The 23140-nt window shown below is 29.6% G+C and overlaps 5 protein-coding genes across 5 annotated transcripts; 3 read left to right on the top strand and 2 right to left on the bottom strand.

Moving 5' to 3' along the window:
• Positions 1 to 4044: 4044 nt before the first annotated feature.
• On the bottom strand, positions 4045 to 4422 carry LOC119672474 (larval cuticle protein 65Ag1-like). Its single transcript, XM_038083534.1, has 2 exons — positions 4307 to 4422; positions 4045 to 4234 (listed from the first exon to the last, which is right to left on the bottom strand). The coding sequence occupies exons 1-2, from the start codon at positions 4420 to 4422 to the stop codon at positions 4045 to 4047; spliced, it is 306 nt and encodes a 101-aa protein (XP_037939462.1).
• A 629-nt stretch (positions 4423 to 5051) lies between these two features.
• Positions 5052 to 5431, top strand: LOC119672315 (larval cuticle protein 65Ag1-like). Its single transcript, XM_038083337.1, has 2 exons — positions 5052 to 5167; positions 5242 to 5431. The coding sequence occupies exons 1-2, from the start codon at positions 5052 to 5054 to the stop codon at positions 5429 to 5431; spliced, it is 306 nt and encodes a 101-aa protein (XP_037939265.1).
• Positions 5432 to 7716: 2285 nt separating this feature from the next.
• Positions 7717 to 8143, top strand: LOC119672318 (larval cuticle protein 65Ag1-like). Its single transcript, XM_038083339.1, has 2 exons — positions 7717 to 7838; positions 7954 to 8143. The coding sequence occupies exons 1-2, from the start codon at positions 7720 to 7722 to the stop codon at positions 8141 to 8143; spliced, it is 309 nt and encodes a 102-aa protein (XP_037939267.1). The 5' UTR covers positions 7717 to 7719.
• Positions 8144 to 11393: 3250 nt separating this feature from the next.
• LOC119672316 (larval cuticle protein 65Ag1) lies at positions 11394 to 11938 on the bottom strand. The gene is made up of 2 exons (XM_038083338.1): positions 11808 to 11938; positions 11394 to 11662 (listed from the first exon to the last, which is right to left on the bottom strand). The coding sequence occupies exons 1-2, from the start codon at positions 11924 to 11926 to the stop codon at positions 11473 to 11475; spliced, it is 309 nt and encodes a 102-aa protein (XP_037939266.1). The 5' UTR covers positions 11927 to 11938; the 3' UTR covers positions 11394 to 11472.
• A 7668-nt stretch (positions 11939 to 19606) lies between these two features.
• LOC119672314 (endocuticle structural glycoprotein SgAbd-5-like) lies at positions 19607 to 20325 on the top strand. Its single transcript, XM_038083336.1, has 2 exons — positions 19607 to 19928; positions 20058 to 20325. The coding sequence occupies exons 1-2, from the start codon at positions 19786 to 19788 to the stop codon at positions 20254 to 20256; spliced, it is 342 nt and encodes a 113-aa protein (XP_037939264.1). The 5' UTR covers positions 19607 to 19785; the 3' UTR covers positions 20257 to 20325.
• The last annotated feature ends 2815 nt before the right edge of the window (positions 20326 to 23140 follow it).

Genomic DNA, 23140 nt, shown 5'->3' with positions numbered 1-23140 from the left:
AATAAATTGTTCACAGTATTTTTTTATTTAAATTATTGTTATTTGTAATGTAACTTCCTTGTAATGGAACTAGTGTAATGAATGGCAGGATCGCCATGTAATGAATGAATGGATGTATGGGCAATATTCAATCAATGTACTGGCTGGATCACCATGTAATGTGTTTACCCGTTCAGATGTAGACAGGATCGTGAGATAAATGAGACGTAATACTTGTCTTGTGAGTGCGTGTAATTATCCCTGCCTGATACGAGCATGCATCCTAAACCTACTGATGCAATCAAGAACAAGTTATCAAGCGGATTATTACTGCTGGTACCTAGGCCAGTGTTACTTGGCCAGAAGGAGTGAGAATAAATTCAACAACGCATATATTTCTGCAGTCATAAGTATATTCTTGATTTTATTGAACAATAGTTTGGGTATTTATACATTTTTCTAGATTATAGCGATCTCATGACTCCGCCTCTTTATTCAAGACAAAACCTGGAAAAGTATAACCGCAGCCAATCAAAATGATTGCTGACCTTGCAGAATGCATTGCATAGCGACTACACCGTTTGCTCATTTAGGTCAAACGTCAAAGTTATTATTAGAGTGCATTGACAATATTGCTTGCACATGTCTTTTGCAATGTAGGAAATATTACTATTGAAAATATTGTAACATGTGTTCAGTAGCCAAAGAACTTCAAAAATTGAGAAACAAAAAAATTGGTGAACAAAACAAAGGTAAACAGCGTAATCATATATCGGCTGAAAACCAACCTGAAAATAATCAAACTGATGTTCTAAATATAAACCCAAAATCGCTGAATAATAAAAAAACATATTCGGATGTAGTTCAATCCAACACTGAGGACGATGGTAATTACAAAATACTAACACAAATACTGGAAAAAATCACTACTCAAGAAAACTTTTATAAAGCATTGGACAAACGCTTGACTAGGCTAGAGCAAAAACTCAACAAAACAAATAATGCTTAGTTATATAAAAATAATGCTATGGAACTCGAACGGTCTTCTTCAACACCTTAGAGAGCTTGAAACAGTCCTATCAGTCAAAGATGTTGATGTTTGCTTAATTAGCGAAACTCATTTTACTAACCAAACATATGTTAAACTAAAGAATTACGAAGTATATAGCGCAGTCCATCCTAGTAATTGCGCTCGCGGAGGAAGTGCTATTTTAATTAAAAAATCATTAAAACATTACGAGTCTACAAAAATATCCAAAGAGGAATTCCAGGCAATAACTGTTGTCCTTGACTTACAAAGCAAATTACTACTAACATCGGTATACAGTCCTCCAAGACATTCAATTAAATCCGAACAATACAAAGATCTTATAGAAACTCATAAGCATCGCTTCATTATGGGTGGCGATTTCAACGCTAAACATACGCATTGGGGCTCTCGCTTAATTACAACGAAAGGTAGAGAACTCCTCAAAGCTATACAGCAAACTGGCTGCGAATGCTTGTCATCCGGGAACCCAACCTATTGGCCAACTGACCCAACAAAGGTGCCTGATCTACTCGATTTCTTTATAACCAAGCAAATTTCGTCCTACAATTTAAAAATAACAGATGGAGTAGAACTAAGCTCCGACCATTCCCCTCTCTACATAACCCTCTTCGAATCTGCCTTAATAAATAAAAAATGTCTAAAACTTGAAAATAAATATACAGATTGGAGTTACTTCAGAAGAATCCTTAATGAAAACACCATTACTTCAAAAGAAATTTGTGAAGAAAATGATCTTGAAAGCGAAATTTTGAACCTTACAAATTTACTACAACATGCGGCATGGTGCAGCACGCCCACATTAAGGAATGCAACCTATCCTCATAAATACCCAAAAGTCATTGTGGATCTTATGCGGGAAAAAAGAAAGATGCGGAAAAAGTGGCAGCAATCCAGATTTCCAGCAGACAAAGCCATTCTTAACAGACTTGCAAAAGAACTCAGCCTAAAAATCAAGCAATTTAAAAATAATCAATTCAACTACTACCTATCTAACTTAAGTAATGATCGTGCTACCAACTATTCTCTCTGGAAATGGAGTATTATGACATAATCTCCTCTTACTTATCTGATCGTTACTTTCGAGTAAAGCACGGTGATACCTATAGTAAACTGCATAAAATTAACGCTGGAGTTCCGCAAGGTAGTGTCTTGGGTCCTCTTATATCTGATTTATACACACGACTTGCCAACGAGTGCAACAACGTTCACAGCAACTTTTGCTGATGATACTGCAGTCCTTGCAGTTGGAGAAAGCGCAGTAATAGCAGCTAATAATTTGCAAAATAGTTTGGACAGTATAATTGCTTGGACAAAAAAATGGAAAATTAATCTGAATAAAGAAAAATCAGTGCATGTAAATTTCACAAATCGAAACATCAGTTATACGCTAATACTGCCTCACGCGAATACTGCGAAATACTTGGGTATGACTTTGGACGCTAAACTAAGATGGAGCGAGCACATAAAAAAGAAAAGAAGTGAATTAGATCTTAAATTCAAATCGTTGAAATGGTTAATCGGCAAAAAATCAAAACTATCGCTTTTCAATAAACTTGTATTATACAAACAAATGCTCCAGCCAATCTGGACATATGGAATACAGCTATGGGGTTGCGCAAGCAGAACACAAATTTCCATCATCCAAAGATTCCAAAATTTCATGCTACGGAGTGTAACAAACGCGCCATGGTACGTGAGAAATTCTGATTTACATCGTGACCTTGGAGTGACAACAGTACAGGAAGAAATTCATACCAAAGCCAAATCACACCAAGATAGACTTAGTTGTCACATAAATGCTGAGGCGCATTTACTAGCGACAACTGAGCCAATACGCCGTCTAAAGCGCCGAAAGCCGTGCGATCTTTGGGCTTAAATCATTGAAATATAGTACAATTAATTTATTATTGCGTGGAATCGCCTAATTTATTTAAATTTAAATTGCTTGTTAGTTATCTAATAACTAGTTGCTTTATGTCTTGTTTTGTTTTATTTATTGTTCTTTAAAATCATATATAATAATAAAACAATTTATAATAAAAAAAAAAAAAAAAAAAAAAAAAATATTTGCGCTAAACCTTTTTTTATTATTATTTTCCTGATTAACATTAACGGATTTGATAAGGGAGTCCTGGTCTACAAAATTACTAAAAGTTTCATTCAACAACCATTTTTCCCTGTTTGCACCAATATTTAGATATTTTGTCATATTGAGCCGCAATTAATCTTTCGCAAAACTCAACGCGTAGTATTCAGATTTTCTTTCAGAAGACATATCTTTTGCTTTTTTCTTGTTACCACTTCAGTTATTGCATTATATGTTTTCCATTAGTCAAAATCACCACTTTTTTCTATTTTTCTTGTAGGCTATCAAGTATTATCATTTACATAGCTCTCATTATACTTTCCCAATCCTTCTCTGTCGCACATTTTATGCTTGACAGTGACACTCAGTATAGTCAATATAACTTATCTCAGCTTATCTCAGTGATCGGAAAAGTTTTAAGATTAGTCGTCAGTTAGGTTAGAGTGACGGTCGTCAATGGTTTGTTGTGAGCCTATGGATGAATGTTGTCCATATATCAAATATTAAGGACCACATAAAAAGGAACACTTAACTCGCCCAATCGAATAAAAAAAGCATCGCTCACAATATTAGGCATATTACTTTTAAAAATCAATTTTTGTTTTTTTTATTTCGCTATTCATTTTTAACTTACCAAGTAAGGACATTTGTTTCTCTGCTGTTTTCATTTAAACGCTGTCTGAAGAAATCCCTCAAGTGCTCATTTAATATATGTTATTAATTAATTAATTAAAATTTAAAATCTTTTTACTCCCTATTAATTATTTAGTTTATAAGCTGACCATAAAACCATAAAATATAGTATATATTAATTTGTTGAGAAATAAAAAAAGACTTCATTTCTTTTTTGTACTTAATTTTTAATTTATTAATTTTTTTAAACTATAACTATCAACACTAAAGCTAAAGATGAATGACTTTGCTTAATTTAAGCAACTGGAATATGTGCTCCTTGTGGTTGGAAACCATTTTCGTCAGCAACATAGTTGACTTGGTAAGTAACACCATCGTCACCGACGTATGAGTAAGATCCATGTACAGAAATGGCTTCATCATCAGTACCGATATTTTTCAATTGTCCTTCTTCTTGGAAAGATTTGCCATCGCTAGTTTGAACTCTGTAATATTTAAGAATAGAAATATTTGTTAGTTGTTTACTGGGTACAGAGACTGACTGCGTCTGAACTTACGCGAAATTGTAGTTGTGTGGTTCGACATTGGAGTCATAACGTAAAGTCTCAGCATCGCGATTTGGTGCAGCCAAAGCGCAGGCGAAGAGAGCAGCAAGGACAATGACGAATTTCATTTTTTATAATTTATTAAAAACGTAAAGTGGAGCGAATAAATGTTGCTATGTTGATAGACGTTGAGTTTATGTTTGTAATTTCTCGCTTCCACCTTCATTATATACAGAAGTAAGCCGATTGTAAATATAAAGTAAAAAGCATAAAGATAATGATATCTGATTAGCTGCATAATTAATGCACATTAGTTTGAAATATTCAATTTATGCCAACGAGATCAATAAACTTCACGCCGGAGCAGTGAATAAAGCCAATCAAAAATAAAACATAAAATTTGCAATTTTTAATTTTGTCTTTAACCCCGAAAAATAGTTCGATTGTGCAATTTCATATGAAAATTAGCGTACAGCGTTTAGTGTTTAGTGTCTAGCGTCTAGCGTTTGTTAAACAAGTTCCCACAATAAAGAAACCTAAAATAAAAACAAGAAACTCTGCTAAATGTTGGATTACAACATTGCACCGAAAAATCTGCTATTAAGACAAATAATGCCAATGCAAATCGACTTTAATTTTGTCTATTATAAATAGGCGCGCACTCGCTGAGTTGTCATTCATTGGGTTTACAGCACTCGACCTTTAAGCACATTCGACACTGACAATACCAAAAACATAAAAAACATTTAAATTCAACATGAAGTTCATTATCGTATTCGTTGCTCTCTTCGCCTTCGCTTTGGCTGCACCAAATCGCGATGCCGAAACTTTGCGTTATGACTCAAACGTCGAACCACACAACTACAATTTCGCGTAAGTTCAGACGTAGTCAGTCTCTGAAGAAAGTAAATAACTAAAAGACATTTCTCTTCTTATAAATATTACAGAGTTCAAACTAGCGATGGCAAATCTTTCCAAGAAGAAGGACAATTGAAAAATATCGGTACTGATGATGAAGCCATTTCTGTACATGGATCTTACTCATACGTCGGTGACGATGGTGTTACTTACCAAGTCAACTATGTTGCTGACGAAAATGGTTTCCAACCACAAGGAGCACATATTCCAGTTGCTTAATTAAGTAACATGACTGAAAGTTTTTGTTAATTAGTTTTAATTAAATATAAATAAATTATAAATGTTTTATTGACAAAATTGAAACAAAAATTTTCTACAGTATAGTATTGTGAATTAAAGAAAGAAGAATATAGATTTTAGAGAAGGATACACTGAACTCGATATAAATCGAATATAATCTAATGAATAAGATGGGATAATTATAATAATCCTACATAAATTATAATACAGAAAAGAAGAGATTACAAATGATATAAACTTATCTACATTTATCTAAACTTAATGATGAACGATATATATTAGTAAACCCAGATAAATATATGTCATATTTATCTCTTAGAGATCTAAGTTTTTCAAATAACTTTGTGCGTATAATATTAAATCAAATCAAACAATTATTTTTCTAAAAACAAGATGAACAAAGGTGTGCATTTGTTATACTTTTAATCCAAATATAATTTTTAATATTTATCAAACTTTTTTCTAACATTTTCATAACAATAGAATAGAACAGTTGCTATATAATGTGTTCTTTTAATACTAACGCAGTTGATAATTAATCTTTAATTATTTAGATGTGAATGTAATATAAATATTCTGCAAATATAGCTTACAGAGTGCTACAATATAAGTCCACTGATCACTTCAATTAAGAAATGATCACATTTGGAGTAGCCAAAGAACCAAAGGAGATGCACTCTAAAAATTTCACTATTCGGTATTGTTTACGGACCGGTATTTTTTTAAAAATTACAAAAAATACAAGTGTCATCGTTAATAACACCGCATATCGAACCATATTAAACGCTTTCTTGCTTTCAAAATTGTGTAAATTTCCATTTGGTTTCAATATGGTAGTACCACAATCATCGTACACAATGGCAACCATCGCTCCATTTAGTGAAAACTTTGATTAAACGTAATCCTTAGACCCATACCCGTTATCTGGTCACAACGGGTATGTATGTATATATATCACATATATATACATATATATGTAATAAATGTTTTGTCGTATTTCTATTTATTTTAATTAATTATTTTAATTATATTAATCAAAAAGTAATTATAGTTCTTTAGATTATAACTCTACATATATAATATTAAAATGCGCATATTAAATAACTATTTTTGTGATAAAAAAATTTAAAAATGTGCGTATATGTTAGACTTTTATCTAAATATAATTTCTAATTTATTTATAATATATTCATAATAACAGAACAGAGCATTTGCCGGCTTGCAGAGCAACTTTTATTTTAATTAAAGAATCCAAAAGCCAGACGAGAAATGTTCAATATATGATGAAATTTATAAATATGTACTTCTGCTTGTTACCATATATGTATTGTACATATGATATGAATATATCTATCAGTACTTGATATACACATAACATAAAGCATAACATAAACACTGAACACCTAGTAATTAACAATAAAACAAAAAGTATCTGGCAAAAGTATCTGGCGGTATAAGTTTTCAATGTTGGTTTTTCATGAACATACGAATGTTTATAACTTCATTGAGGTTTCATTGGTTTCATTTTGAAGAAAATATCATTAATCATTAAATGATTTTTGCCAAAAATCAGTTTCACTTTCAATAATTCGTGTTGCTTTGCGGTCTCAAAGTTAGGTCAATAGAACGCTTGAAGTGTGCATCTTTTTTGTTGTATATACAAATTCGAGTTGGTAGATTGAAACAGAAACCAACACCAAATATTGGTTAGAACAAAAAGATTAACTATAGGCTCAAGAGCATTATAATATTTATTTAGTTTGTATTTTGTATGGAAGATTTCTGCGAATTTGCATGCGGCACCACACGGTAGAATAGATTAATGATGTGTTGTTTTTGTAAACTCTATCTTTATTAATTGCTTATATAATAATTTGTTATTAGTTTTTGTATGTTTTATTTAAATTTTATAAATTTATTTTTTTATACAGAAACATGGCTACAGTTTTGCCTCAATCTTTAAAAAATTACCGGTTGAATTAACTAATTGTTACTTCTTCTTCTACAACTTCATCAATGATTATGTCTGTTATATCCAACAAAGGCAAGACAAAAGTTATTAACTTAAATATATATATTTATTTAAAAGATATATTGATGTACGCACTTTTTTTTGGTAAATCCATCATTTTTGATAGTTTGCATCTTTTTGGATAAACTTTGTAGATATAAAAGCCGGAGTGTTTCTACAAGTCAGTATCATTCGTCTTACGGTTTTGCTGTACGCCAAACAAATAAGTTTTTAATCAAAAATTAATACAATAAAAATGAAATTCGTTATTGTTTTCGCTGCTCTTTTCGCTGTCGCCTTGGCTGCTCCTCGTCCAGAGGATGCTCAAGTCTTGCGCTCAGAATCCATCGTAGGACCTGAATCCTTCAGCTATGCGTAAGTAGATATTGTATAAGAAGACAAGCAGCAAAGTGGAATAATTTCGATTTTTGCTGATTTAATCGGTGATCAAATTTCGATATCAATTAATGTCGCTTATTTTTGATTACAGCTATGAAACCAGCGACGGTGTATCAGCCAACGCTGAAGGTCACCTAAACAATGTTGGCTCCGAAAACGAAGCCATCCAAGTACGCGGTTCATACAGCTTCGTTGCTGATGACGGCCAAACCTACACCGTAAACTACATTGCTGACGAAAATGGTTTCCAACCACAAGGTGCTCATTTGCCACAAGCTTAAATAGTTAATATTGTTTTCCCTGCTATGACTGTTGAGTATTAAATAAATATAGTAAAATTTATAAGAAAATTTTTTTTTTAATTTATGTGTATTTGTGGTATGTTAGTATAAACTGATGAGAGTTAGAAGTGTTGAAAAAGTGGATACTGATCTAGCATATTGTCCTCAAAAAATTTATAAGAATTTTGTTAAATGCATTATGTGCATTAAAGTGAGCTTCTTTACTGATTTCATTAAATTGATCTGTAAAAATTAAGGTAAATTACAAAAACCTAAGTCTTTGATTTGAACTGATGTATAAAATAATACTACAAAACAAATAGATTCTTTTAGATTAAACAAATAATAATTACTTTCAAATGCATATCAGTTTTAGCAGAAAGAATCGGAATATTTGAAGGTTTGTGTTTATATGATTGTCTATTCGATTGATTGAGTAGGCTTAGGTGGCCTACTTTAATAGATACTTATATATATTAATACGCATTTTTACAAACAGGCAACAATAGATCATATGTGTACATTTTAATTTTATTTAATTTTAAAAATAGAAAACACAATAAAATTGGTCTCGCCCGTGCAACTAGTGGAGTAACATTAGCATGACTTTGTCAGCATTACGTTCCTAGATTAGGTTCTATACCTAAGAAAGAACAAATCATGTAATAAATATTGCCTCTACGAACAGAATAGTAACATATTGAAATTTAACAATTAAAAATAAAAATATATTAATTAATTAATTCAATTATTTCCCAGCTGGTTTATGATTTCGTTCTAATATAAACACAGTAAGTGAATTTATTAATAATAATTTTCACAGCAAAGTAACAAAACTCCAAAAAATGTGCGAACATAAAAGTCAAGTACGGCTTTGAGTCAGTTAGGTAAGGAGCACTGACTCTGAGCTTCAAGTTTGGTAGGACCCAAGTTCGATTCCTGGTACTTGCAGTCTAAAAAAAATAATTATTTACGAATAATTAAATACAAGAATTATTTCGAAGACCACCGATGATGGGTATTTGGCAATATTCGAAACAGCTGTATGGTCAGCCAAAAATTCAATTAATTAAAATAATATAAAAAAAAAAAAATTTTTGTTGTTGTAGTTCACTACTGTTCGAAAAACCTCTTTATAAAATAGAAAACATAAATTTTGGAATAACAGTACAAAACGAAATTCAAATGATGACAAATGTCGGGCGGCTAGGCGCAAAGCACCATAAGTCTCCAAACCTCGAAAGAGTCTTAAATGTCAAAATAACTATTAAATAGGAACAGAAATTATATGAAAAATAATAATTATGAGGAACAAACTTTTAAAACTTAAAGAAAACAAATCTCACAGCTTAGCTATGTAACATATAAAATCTTTCCAATTTTTTTTTTATGCAATGGACTATAAAATTATTTGTAGATATATGTACTTGCCAGCTATAAACAATATTACAAAAAATTCGATTTCCCACATTGCAAGTATCGGCATACTCTGTTCGATACTATAAGCTTTAGAGCCAGTTTTACAACATACACTTAAGTTTATTATCCCTTAAGTATTCGGTTTTCGACGTAAAGTGTAATTTATTATTCAAATAACTGCTATTTTAGCGTCAGACTCGCACTGAAGTGTGCATTGTTAAATTAACTCTTACATTTCCCAATCATAAATTTCATTCAAGATTAACACTTTTTTGCAATAACTTTACATAGCTTTTACAACAAGATATTAAAATTATTCTCATCTTAAATGTAGAAGTTTGTTTGTAACTTACAACTATATCATATAAAAAGTTAATGAGAATTATAAATAAAGCGGCGTTCATTATTGCATGTTTTAAATTTAAAAAGTTTTGTTTTAGCCAATTTGCATATTTATCTTTTTGTATGTAAAACCTAAAACTATTTATGTTCGTGTATATAATAAAATGGTCGATACCAGAGAGAACCTTTCTGGCAGATACCATGTATTAAAGTCTACATGCCTTATGTTACATTTCTCTTACTACGTTGAAAGTATACTATCTCTCTCCCTTTTGTTTCAAATTACCGTATTGCAACCGGTAAAATTATAAATTACTTTTAGTGATTTTATCTAAAATTATAAAGAATAAAAAGAATTCAGATGAACTATAATATATAAATGGCTTCACAGTGCTTTACATCAAAAAACAAGCCAGACTTAGATAATATAGAGGTTTTACAACAAAAAAATAATCCAACAAAAAAGAATTTTCTTGGATATGCTCCATATTCTAGAAACTACTAATGACACCAGGATGAATTATAAAACTGATATACAACACTGTGGTCAGGAGTATAAAAACACCTTCAACAAATCCAGAAGAGGGTAAATATATCATTCCTCTATATATGTATTTTATTTTTATTCTCAAAGTATCGTATTATTATTTTATTATATTATTACATAATTTCTCAATATATGTAATTCTTATATAGTATCCTGAAGATGACTAGGGAATATAGTCGAAATATAGGTTAAAAATAAAAAAAATTTTTTTAATTGAAAGAAGAAACAAGTAAAAATTGTTTATTTCTTTTTATGAAGTATATATTTAACTATTGGCTGTTGAAAAAAAAATTATTATTAAAAATTATATAGTATATATTATATATTGATTTTCAATGTCTTTAAAAATATACTAAGTATAAATATTTTTCAACTCACACATAAGTCAATCAGTTTTTAATGATACTAGGCAAAAATACTTTTTAAATCTGTACTGAATTGAAACACCTTGCAGAAATGCATAATAAACTTTACTATGGATACATTCTCCGGATTTAAAAAAAAAAATCCTTTAAGAATTAATATTTTTACTATAACTTATAACAAACATATGAAAATAATTAAATCTGTTAATTGCCACTCGTTGAGAAATTGAATCAATATCAGTCATATTTGTAATTTACTGATGAATTAAATTTTAATCAAATGTGTAATATTTGTAATTAATATTTAGTTTCATCAATTAAATCAATTTTTTTGAAATTCAACTCAATATTTATTAAATTGTTTATATTTTATTTTTTAATTTTTGCTGAATAACTCTATTCTGAGTAACCGCAATTAAAACACCGTGAAGACGTTTATTTCGTTTGTTGCTATAATGATTCCCATAATGATTGGTATGCCTTTCAACCGATATCAAATTCAAAGTAATAATTTAAAAATTTAACTTTTACTTATAATATTTTTTATTCGTTTTTAAAAAACTTGCTTAAACCTAGTTAACACAACGTATTGAGTATTATGAAAGGAACATCCTTGTCCGTTTTTTTTCTTTCGAGGATATTTCACAATACACACTCTAAGCATGTGGCAAATGTGCTCCCTCAGGCTGGAAACCATTCTCATCGGCAAGATAGGTCACTGTGTAGGTAACACCATCATCACCAACATATGAGTAGGAGCCACGTACTACAATGGCTTCGTGATCGGTGCCAGCGTCCTTGAGTTGTCCCTCTTCTTGATGGGTTTTACCATCACTGGTCTCGACACTTAAATTAAAAAAAATATATAATTTTATTAATTTTCAGTAATTGCCTCAAACGACCTTGTCTCCTGACCTACTTTCGCATATATTCGCAAAAGTAGCCAAAAAGATTAACAATTAAATTCACAGTGAAAGAAAAAATAACTCACATGAACTTATATCCCTCAGGCTGTACATCCGAATCGTAACGTAATACTTGCGCTTCTTGTTGTGCTGGGGCAGCAAGAGCGATAGCGAACAAAGCAGCAAAAACAATAACGAATTTCATTTTTGTAGATATTTTGTTTTGTTATTTTTGAAGTTTTTATTGGTAGCAAGTGCTATAAGTCCAAGTGCGATTGTTGTTAATCGATGAAGTACTGAACAATTAATGCGTACTACAGCCACTCATTACTGGCATTTTATAGTCAGTCGACAGCATAGCGAATAGCGAATAGCGCATAGCGCATACTACAGATACAACAAATACCACGAGTAACAAGAGTACCAACCTAAAGTACTGCTCGTACTCAGCGCAATGGATGCCAACACAATATCTTTGCAGTACAACAACAACAACAATACACCAATAATTATATTTGTAATAATCATGAAAGACAAAACCGACAAAACCGACAACAACGACACCAACGACACCAAAACATAAATCCAAAGGAACGTTGAAATGCGTAAACTTAAACTTGTTTAAAGTTATATTTTACATCTTCTTTGCCGAAAAACTCAACAAAAAAAAAAAAAAATGATGTATCCATGGATACTCTTGAAGGCACTGTAGCTGACGGCTAGCGGCTGAAGCTGCAGATACATTTTTGTCTTCTTATTTAACGACTACGTTGCAACAGCAATTCTTTAAGCCTCTTCACTTTTGCATATTCTTGTTTTGTGCTGCTCATCAGATTTGAAATATTTAACTCCAAGCTAAAAACTTGTAATTAAATTTGTGGCAACAAGCAAAATTGCACAAATTTCAAACAATCTTTCGTTATTGGGCTTTCAAGACACTCGTTCAGATACATGCAAATCGACGTACGAGTATGTACGGTGCTGGCTTAGTTTGCACTTGATAAGTGATTGAGCGATGAATAGTTGAGACCAAACCCAAAATTAGCAAATACAATAAATCGAACATAAACACCGACCCACTTCTTCTACTGAAATCCGAAGTCTCCAGCAATTCAAATGAAATTTGGAAAAAAAGACGAAAAAAGACGAACACAAAAGAAATAATTAGAGCCGTAGGTACACTGGTCTTTTCATTATTGCAAATTTATCTTTCAAGTGTTCGAGCATTCGAGATTTCGCGAGTTCGGGCAACTTTACACTTTACACTTTTAAAAGTGAACATTGACATTTTGAATTGCAAGACAATTTGCACTGCTTCTCTGTATCTTGTGAGGTGAACAGAAATGTTTGAAAGCATTTGACAAATTTCAAAAAAAATGTTGAGTGCTTGTTACACATTCTGTCCTTTATTGTTAAAGCAAATATTTAATTGATTAAATTAAACTTACTCGATTACAATTTGAAAACAAATAAATCAACCTTAAAGATATTTTGGAGCATTTCACTGAAATGCGCATGAAAAGCGCATTTTGCAATGGCCCTGAGATTTATGATTGATCTTTCAAATGTACTTGAATACTTTGAAATATGCATTAGAAATTAATTAAAGATATTGATAAGGTACATATTGTGTAATAGAAGGTAAACAATTAAATAGTAAATTAATAAAAGAATAATATCAAAATATTAATACTGGTCTATGCGCTTCGCTACACCTGACAAAAAACTGTTGCCTTAAGTATTTTGAATTTAAAGCGTCAAGAAACGGAAGAAGTAGATTATTAGTAATGTGAATTCATCCTTGAACTTTGAAAGTAGACCTATAGAAATAATTGTAAATTTAAATAAAATCATTTAGAAACAATTATTTTATTTTCAATTCTTGTTTTAGATAATGAATTAAAACATGATCATCAAGTTTCTTATATGATATCAGTAACCCAGATAACGCATTGTCAGTAATTTGATACATACGTCTAGATACATATTCCCGGGGATCATTTTGAAATGTCAATGCATAGCAAAAAACACATATTTCATCGATGTTGTAAATACAATTCAAAAATGTAGTGAGCAGAAAAGTAGTGGATTAAACGAAACAACACTAAGTCAGTTAATATTCACTTTTATTAAAAAATATTGGTTCATACGCCACAACCTATTGGTACCTCAAATCTGTCATACGAATATGAAGCTTATTATCTTAGAACAGGGTTAATGCAAAGTAATGCTGGAAGGCAGTGATTTCTCATTGGTCCATACGCCACAACATATCAGAAGCACAAATATTTCATATGAATATGAAGCTTAATATCTTGGAAGACGGTTTAATGCAAAGTAATGCTGGAAGGCGGATGTAAGGTAGAAACGGAAAGAACTTGACCTTGGAAATACTAAGAAAGTTCTGTTGGAAAAAGATTTTCTGAAAACAGTCTAGATATAAAGCATCTAACTGTCGGCATGTGCAAGCATGCACCGTTTCTAAAATGAAATCTAAGTATTTTATATTTCATAAGATAATTTGATCTAATTATTTTTAACATTACTAATGCAATAAAAGAGTATTCCGTCTTCAGATTCTCAATATGACGGTAGTGACTGTTCTTACTTAACAGAACCTATTGTGTTTAATAGATGGGTTTCGAAAAATAGTGAACTACCCGAATTTACAAATACCTATTTTTTATGTTTAATTATTCGTAAATAACTTTTTCATACTGCAAGACCCAAAGGTTAAACTCGTACCCAGCCAATTTTGAGGCTCGGAGTCAGTGTTCATTAGCCAACTGACCCAAAGCCATATATCACTTATATGTTCGAACTTGAAGTTTTCTGTTAATTTACTGTGAAAGTTAATTAAAAAATTAACGTGCTGTCTTATATTAGAACGAAATCATAAGCCAGTGGTAGAATAATTAGTGATGGGTATTTGACAATACTCGAAACAGCTGTATGGTCAGTCAAAATTTAATTAATTAAAACCTTTCGAAACCTTTCTAAAAAATATTAAATTTAAAATACGATTAACGTAAAATGTGGGGAGTATTATCTAGTTATAAGTCATCAAGAATTTGTAGTTTAAGGAATTGATAACGAAGGTAGACCAAATGTAATTGCTTTTCTTCTTGATAAGCAATGATCTGTCAACAGCAATATATAAGACCTGGATGATACGAATTATGTCCAATTTGGAGCAGGTGCAGAAATATAAGATTGTTTTAATAATAATCTTTCGCAACAGCAGGCTATTCTCTTCAATGCTATCTATTTATGCTTCTTTATCAATTAGGACGCTTCAAGAGGTAATACTTGTATCAGAGAAGTGTATATCGGAAAGTAACTTACCTGCTGTGTCAAATTCATTTGCTTTACAGTTGCCTGAAATGTCACTGTTTTTCGAGATACTCATTGCCCGAGGTACCTATTTGAGCTGCAGACCGACAAGAGAAGTAGTTGTAACGCCAATCGGAGATTAATTGTATCATGGCAGTCTAAGACGATTGCGGCAATCATGTCTAAAATTATAAATGGATTATAAAGTTCACATAAATTTTTTGGCATATTAATATTTAAAATTTCATTTTTTATGTTAATTGATTTTATTTACGTAAATGAATTCATTCTTTCTAACAAACTTTAATAAAGATATAAAAGAAATTATTTTATAATTCTAACGAATTCTTTTATTAGAACATAAAATATGAATTTTTATGCACAGAGAAGAAAGTCATATTTCTACTAATTTGATGACGTCAATAAAGCTATATAAAAATTAAATATGTTCATATTTAATATTTTTATTTTTATAAATATTCATGAAAATTAAATTTTAAACGTAACAAGAATAATCACTTTCGTTAGGCTCATTTTTTTTGAACATCTAAAGATGATTTTATTATACTGGTTTTCAGAATCCAGAACTTGTTATATTTATTATCTCGTATTTGTTAACATATGCACATATATTATATACATTTATTAAATAATTTTATATGGAATGTTTAAAATTAATTTGTGGACACATAAAGTTCAGATGGGAAGGCTACTTATGCGCATATCACGTGAGCAAAGGCTGATCTGGCTGACATAATAAGTTTCGAAATTTTATAGATTTTGTCGAATCTGATTTCATTAGACAAAAGTATTTTTACTTAAGATTTTATATTTATACTTACACTAACCAGTAGTTCAGTTAATTTTAGAATTGTTAATTTTGTATTGTTTAAAAAAGTTTTAATTTATTAAGAATTTTTCCTAGTGAAATCTATTACATTGAGTAAATTATTTTGAAAAACTAATTATAATTTATTAATAATTAATTTAATACGAAATACCTCTCTATTGAAAATAATAGTCTATATTAAGAATTTAGTTTCTTCAAAGCGGACGTTAAAAATAAATTTAATAATAAATTAATTATGTAATATAATATAAACATATTTATTCTAGTGAAACTTATAATGTTGAGTACATTATGTTGAAAAATTAAATATATAACAAATAATAAACATATAATTTATTTATTCTTTTATTTACTTTTAAATATTACGATCTATTTACCTTAAAATTATTAACTCAGTGTTGCCAAATACAAAATTCAGAAATTAAAGAATAAAATTTTTACTTGTCAAATTGAAGTTCCCATATTTGTTTTATTTGAATTCAATAATCAGTTAGTGATATTATATGTAATTGTGAAGAGTCCTAGAAAAAGCATTCTTTAATAATATCAAAGAGCTAGCAAAAGCTATTCTCAATGACCCCAGAGATTCATAAATTGAATAGATTAAATTTTACCGAGTTGCCTACACAAATAATCGATTTAATATGTGGTATCAAAATAATGTGAAAGTGGACCCACTTACCGATTCACTACTTGAACTAAACAGCCATCTAAAAAAAGATTGCTACTTCATTTTTATGAAAAATGCTACCGTTTTCATATTAATAACAACTAAAAGATGTACCGAATACACTTCCTGTTGAAGAATCAATTATTTAAAAAAACTATATATATTTTATATCACAACGTGTCAAATTTTTTTGAAACAAATAAGCTTATTTCTTACTGAAAGATAGTTTAAATTCAGTTGCCTATAATCTTACAATTTATTGGCAATTTTATGGATCTGCAAGCTATTTGAACAACATTCAAGTTTATTTCCAACTAATTATTTGGAATGAATCTGTACGGAATGATACTTTCAAAATATGCTTAATTATAGCTGATTTGTAAAAACTTATTATTTACGATAATACTCTTGTATTTATACTCAAATAAATTACAATATTCCTTTGGGCAAAAATAAATTGTTCTTCTGCTTTTGTATAATTGCATTAAAACTTTTGGAGATGTGCATGTATTATATTACAACTGCATTACAACATTACAACTACAAAAGCAACCGTTCATATATTCCCAATGACAATAAAAAATTGATACTATCTGATGCCAAAATATGAAATACCTATAAGTAAAGAATATATTAATAATTTTTAGTGAGAAATATTAAATGAAGAAAACTAAGTATAAAAAACACTTTCAATGCCAAAAATAATTAATATAGTTTTTATAACTTCAACATATTGACCTCAAAATGATCGCTTTGTAACTAAATAACAATAGTCCTCATTGCATCACATATTGTTAGCCATATTCATCATAAAATCGTGTTCTCATTATTAATACTTTTAGAAAATTGCTTTTCAGGCAGTATTCTTTAAAATATTTTTAATATCTAGACAATAATGTATTTATCAGATAGTTTTGCTCTCATTTACTAAAGTATTTAACATTGAAAATGATAACGATACACTTTTCTTCATCTTCTTACTTTTAGGAGAGCGTACTTAAATGGAAATTATTTTTAGCTCGAAATTCGATATATGTTTTGATAATCAGCTTAAAATTATAGAAATACATTTTACATATGCCGCAGATTTTATGCTTTCGCTGATTAGGTGCTATTAATCAAACCCTTATTCTAACAGATTAGGGATTAGATAAAAATAAGATCAGTTGTCTTATTTTTAGTATGAGCCGCGTGTTTTAGTCTGTTCGTAATCATAAACATCATTTTTTTTTTTATTATATTTTTTTATAAATTAGTTGTTTTAGTGAGATCTTAATTATAAAATTTGATAAGGTTTAAATCAAGTAAAACTTACTACTATAAATTAAATAATATCATTCGTCTGGTACTTGTGAAATTTGTTAGTGAATTAGGGGTGTTGTAATTGGTACATCTCTATACTATGTTATAGTACAAGTTGTTTGGTTTAATCATTTTAGTTTACTGGATTCGCAAATAGCATTGACCACTTTTATAGCATCTAACACAAATCTATATAAGATTTATCTTCATCTGTCACTCAGACCAATAGGGCTGTATGACTTAACAATAATAAATTGTAAAGCCAGGTTCACCTACGAGTTACTGAGGCGTATCTTACTTCAATTCGAACAATATTACGGCTATCCTGAATATTTTAGCAGTCATAAAAATGGCATATTGTCTACTTTTTCGTACAACTAATTGACTAAAGAGCTAAATTTCATAACTATTGTATATAATAATTACATCAATAATATTAAAATGTGTGCAGTTTGAAAATAGGATGAAGATGATTTATGCTCGTATTTAATTGTTACTTTAGCCTTTTTTCTTTTGGTATCTGCATAACATAATGATTTGTTACTTACTACTCAGTAGCTGTAGACTTATGAGCTACACACTATATAATTATAGGGAATTTGGTAAGCATTAGTAACGATATACATATTACAAGCAATAGAAAAAAATATGAATAGAGTGCATCATCAATCATAGACTGATTAGTATGGCACTTCCAAAACAATTAGATAAACTGCGTATTACTGACATAATAAATACGATTTGATGCTGAGTTAAATATTTTAACCAAAAATAATTTTTAAATATTAATTTCTGAAATTACCAAATTAAAAACTCATTTTTGACAAATACTTAGACAAACAATGTTTAATATAATTTCGACTTAATACTCTTAACACGAAAAAGAAAAAAGTGTATAAAAAAACTTGTTTGAATATTAAATTTAATTAAGTAAAATAATTTGTGCACAAATTTATGGCTTCAATATCAAATAATTTTGCATATAAAAATGTTTACATAGGAAACCGTTATAATTGTATCTTTCATACACGCGCACACCACTTCTGATGAATGGCAGCCTGGAATTATCATAAAATTTGTCACAGAATTGCAACAAAATCGGTTGAAGATACAATTCTAGCATTTGGCTTTATATATAATTGTTCTTGTTTTTTGTTCTTTTTAATAATATTATATTTGATTGTTATTGTTTTTGTTTGTGCTGACTTGAATTGAATTGCTCGACATATAAAAGTGGTTTTAATATTTTGGAATTGAAGTTTATTTGGCATTTGAACTTTGCGTTAAGTGAGAAAACGAACGTTAATCAAGCCGGCGTCAAAGCTGCCTCTGGCTGCCGCACACTTGTGCTTTGCGAAGATACATAAAATCTGACCAAACCAAAATCGAGTCCCCAAATCAAGAAACCTACACAACACATCACAGCTCGTACGTAGTTGGTCGAGCTGTTGATCGACAATCAACAATCTACGTGGAATTATATATTTCAGTTTTGAGATTTTATACATTTTTTATATACACAAACAAAAAAAAATAAATAAAATTATTTTTATAACATTTTTTTATTTATTATAATTTATTTTTTTCTTATATTTGGTTTGATTTGATTTAGTATGAATTTTAACTGATTTTGGAGAGTAGTAAGAAAACTTCTTTCGTTTCAATGTTAATTAGTTGTATTTGTATATAAAGCTTTTGCTTGGCGCATTGATTAGCGCAGTAGTCTCGGTTGAACAGTCCCGAAAAAACGTTTGAATTACGTCAAACAAGAAACGTTTGGTGCGTTGTTCATTCATTGTGCGCGGAAGATCCTTCACAGCTAATTTTTAGCTACACCACACACCCAAACTAATTAGCATACCAAACAAACAACAAATTAAGCAGAAAAACTTAATAAATAATTAACAAGATGAAATCTCAAATTGTTTTTATATCTGTTGTTTGTGTATCTTTTTTACTGGCGCTTGTTTGGGCAGCTCCCATAGCTGAGGAAGACGTGCAGATTCTCAAGTATGATAACGATAACATTGGTGTTGATGGTTACAATTTCGCGTAAGTACGATTTATATTAGAATAAGTTTGATTATGGGTCATTTAACTGAACCCAGTATATCAATCGCATATATTAAAGACCTATATATTAGCATTGAATCCGACTATAAGTTTGTTAATATTTTTTAGTTTCGAAACAAGCGACGGTGTCTCACGTAAAGAAACTGCCACCTTGAAAAACGCTGGTACTGAAAATGAGGCTATTTCCGTGCAAGGCTCAGTCAGTTGGGTCAGTCCAGATGGCACACACTATACACTTAATTATTTGGCTGATGAGAATGGCTTCCAACCGGAAGGTGATCATTTGCCAGTGGCACCAGAAGCTTAAGTTTTATTAAGGCTTCTTTGCAGCAAGTTGAAATGTGTGTAAATTTGTGATTTTAGTAATTTTTTTATTAAATTATTGTTATTTTATTTGTTAATACTTTAATTTTTAATATTCTCTGTGTGGATTTCTAGTCTTTTGTAAAATATTTCTTTAAATAAACTTTGTTTAAACAGAGCAAAATTAAGGCGTTTATACTAATTTTATTGAAACGAATTTTTTCTTAATGAAACATATTTTTTTAATTTAACAAATTAAATACTAACAGTAAAAAAATCCTTATTTTAAGCAATAAATTTTATTAAAATATCTTAAAATTCTGAGAATTATATTTGAGACTTTCATGAAAAACCTAATTTAATCAGTTGAACACATTGGATACATATTTAGCTTCTTGATATAAAAAAATTTAGCAAAAAATTTAGCAAAAAATATATACATATGTATGTATTCTTTTATAAATAATTATCAAATTTCACAGAGCATAGAATTTGATTAAAATATTTATAACTGTATATTAATTTTTCTGGTTTTAAGAAAAAAATATTTGAATTGAATTAATTCTATATATAAAATCAACTACACAATCTGACCGTCTAAATCTAATTGCGATCAGGTTTTGCCGTTCTAAGTATAGTATTTATAAAGTGGAAGTGTTATTTATTATGTACAATCCTTACTTTTATTATGATTATTACTTACATCATATTTTCAGGAACTAATTTTCTCTATATACAGAAATAATTGTCTATGTTAAAATATTCTTCTGGCATTTAATAATACCTAGAAGACGACTTTTATTCGTATAGAACTTTATTTATTTCCTATACTTGCACCTTGTTTACTGGGTCTATATTAATAAACACCAGACTTTATTCGAATTCATTTATGATTTGTAATGACAACTCAATGTGAAAGATCTTATAACTTAAAGCATTATTTGTAGAACTTACGCATTGGTGGGTCCACTATTATGCAATTTATTCATAGCTACTTAAACGTTGTGGGAAATTTACCTGTTCGTTTTGGCGGTCAATTATTGGAAAACCGTATGTGATATGAGAAAATTCATGTTTATAAAATATTAAGAAGATATTTTATATCCGATAATACATACCAAAATTTAAAAAAAAATGTTTTCGGTAATAAATGTAATTTTTCAGAAATATCTATTTTGAATTACTACAACTTGTGAACTCATCTGAGTACATGGTTGTACTCTCCAGTATGGTCGCGCAGCTCTAAACTGTATATTTGAAAAATTGCTAGTTTTACAAACCAAACTCTGTAAAATGATTTATAATATTCCATGGTACTTCTCCTCTTTAATATTAATTACACTAGCTGATACCAAACAGGTTTCAGCTAAAATAGAAAGACTTACAGATAACTTCAAACTAAAGTGTCATATCTTGGTATTTAGGCACATTAATTAGTTACAAAATGTGTTTATTATACTTAAGGTTAACTTAGATGGTCTAATTTTTTTTAAATTAACGTTGATTATAACTAATAATGCTGTGTTCTTGCACTTTTTAATTATATATTTATTATTTAAATTATATAAATATATATATACATATATATAAATATGTAGTTTTTATGTCTATAAAACTACATATCAAATTAAAAGATATATAACATAATAAAAATAAGTGTCCAAGTGAAGTGATTTAAGTGAACAGTTTTTTAGGTATTGGGGACTTTTGGCAACAGTTTTCATTATACCTTATATCTTGATAATTATTGAAAATAAAACCTCTCTAATAAGATTTTTAAAGCTGACAAAGTGCCATTAAACTTCGGTAAGAAACACAAATACACATGTAATAAATTTTGAAATTGATATAACCGAATACTTCTTAGATTTTGAGTGAGTTACATCAATAACAAAAAATATATAAAACTAAACTGAAAAATAAATTTATTGCATGCCTAGAACTGCAATTACAATCCATAACTCCGTAAATACTAATCACAAATTCGATTAATTAAAAAGTATTAAATATTAACGCTTTTCGAAGTATTGATCGATGATGGCTTTCCAGTTTTTATAGCCCAGTCAAGTTGTACTCTTAAGTACACTAAAGTTTCGCAAACAGTTATTTTCTCACACAGCTTTGTAAAATAGGCCCATTTATCTTGAAGAAGTTCTCCAATTGACTGGTGCCATTTAAAAGTGACTATTTATTGCTCACCTTGATGTTGTGAGTTTGTAATAATACTAAAACAAAAACAAAAACCAAATTTAAATAAAATTTTAGGAAAACAGAAACAACTAAATTGATGGCTCGAAGTGTCTATTCATACCCAAATATTCGTTAAAAAGTGTGTGAATAAATATTTGAATAGTTACTGCGGAAGTTTTAGTTTTTTATTGCCAAATTTATTTATCATTTAATATGATGATAAATAAATGAATTAAATAAATAATGAAATATTAAAAAATATGAAAAAATATGAAATTTGAAACATTCTCGTCGGCTTATAGTGGATTGCTTTATTCATTATGCAAGCGAACGAATTGGCAATTAATTGCAGATATAAAAAACAACAAAAAAAAATGATAAATGATATATGAGTTATTTTACTTTAATGTAACGAACAAAGACTTTTAGTTATTGTTTAAAAAGTCAATCTTGCACAACTTCCCCACCCACAAAACGCATTTTGCCACGGGGGCAACTATCATAATTAATTTCGCATATGCGTCGGCTTGGTATGATGAAAATTTAATTGTTTGCCAGCAAACATACTCCAAATCTTCAAGTAGCTTGGTGCACAGATACACAGATATAAGACAGAGTCTAGAGTCTTTAGGTCACACAAATAGGCGTTAGACATAAAATATTTATAGACTTGCCTTTAAAACGTGTCAAGCTGAGTT

This window comes from Teleopsis dalmanni, chromosome 1 (genome assembly GCF_002237135.1).
Source record: "Teleopsis dalmanni isolate 2A chromosome 1, ASM223713v2, whole genome shotgun sequence".
Taxonomy (NCBI): domain Eukaryota; kingdom Metazoa; phylum Arthropoda; class Insecta; order Diptera; family Diopsidae; genus Teleopsis; species Teleopsis dalmanni.
This window is presented reverse-complemented; position numbering and strand designations above follow the sequence as displayed.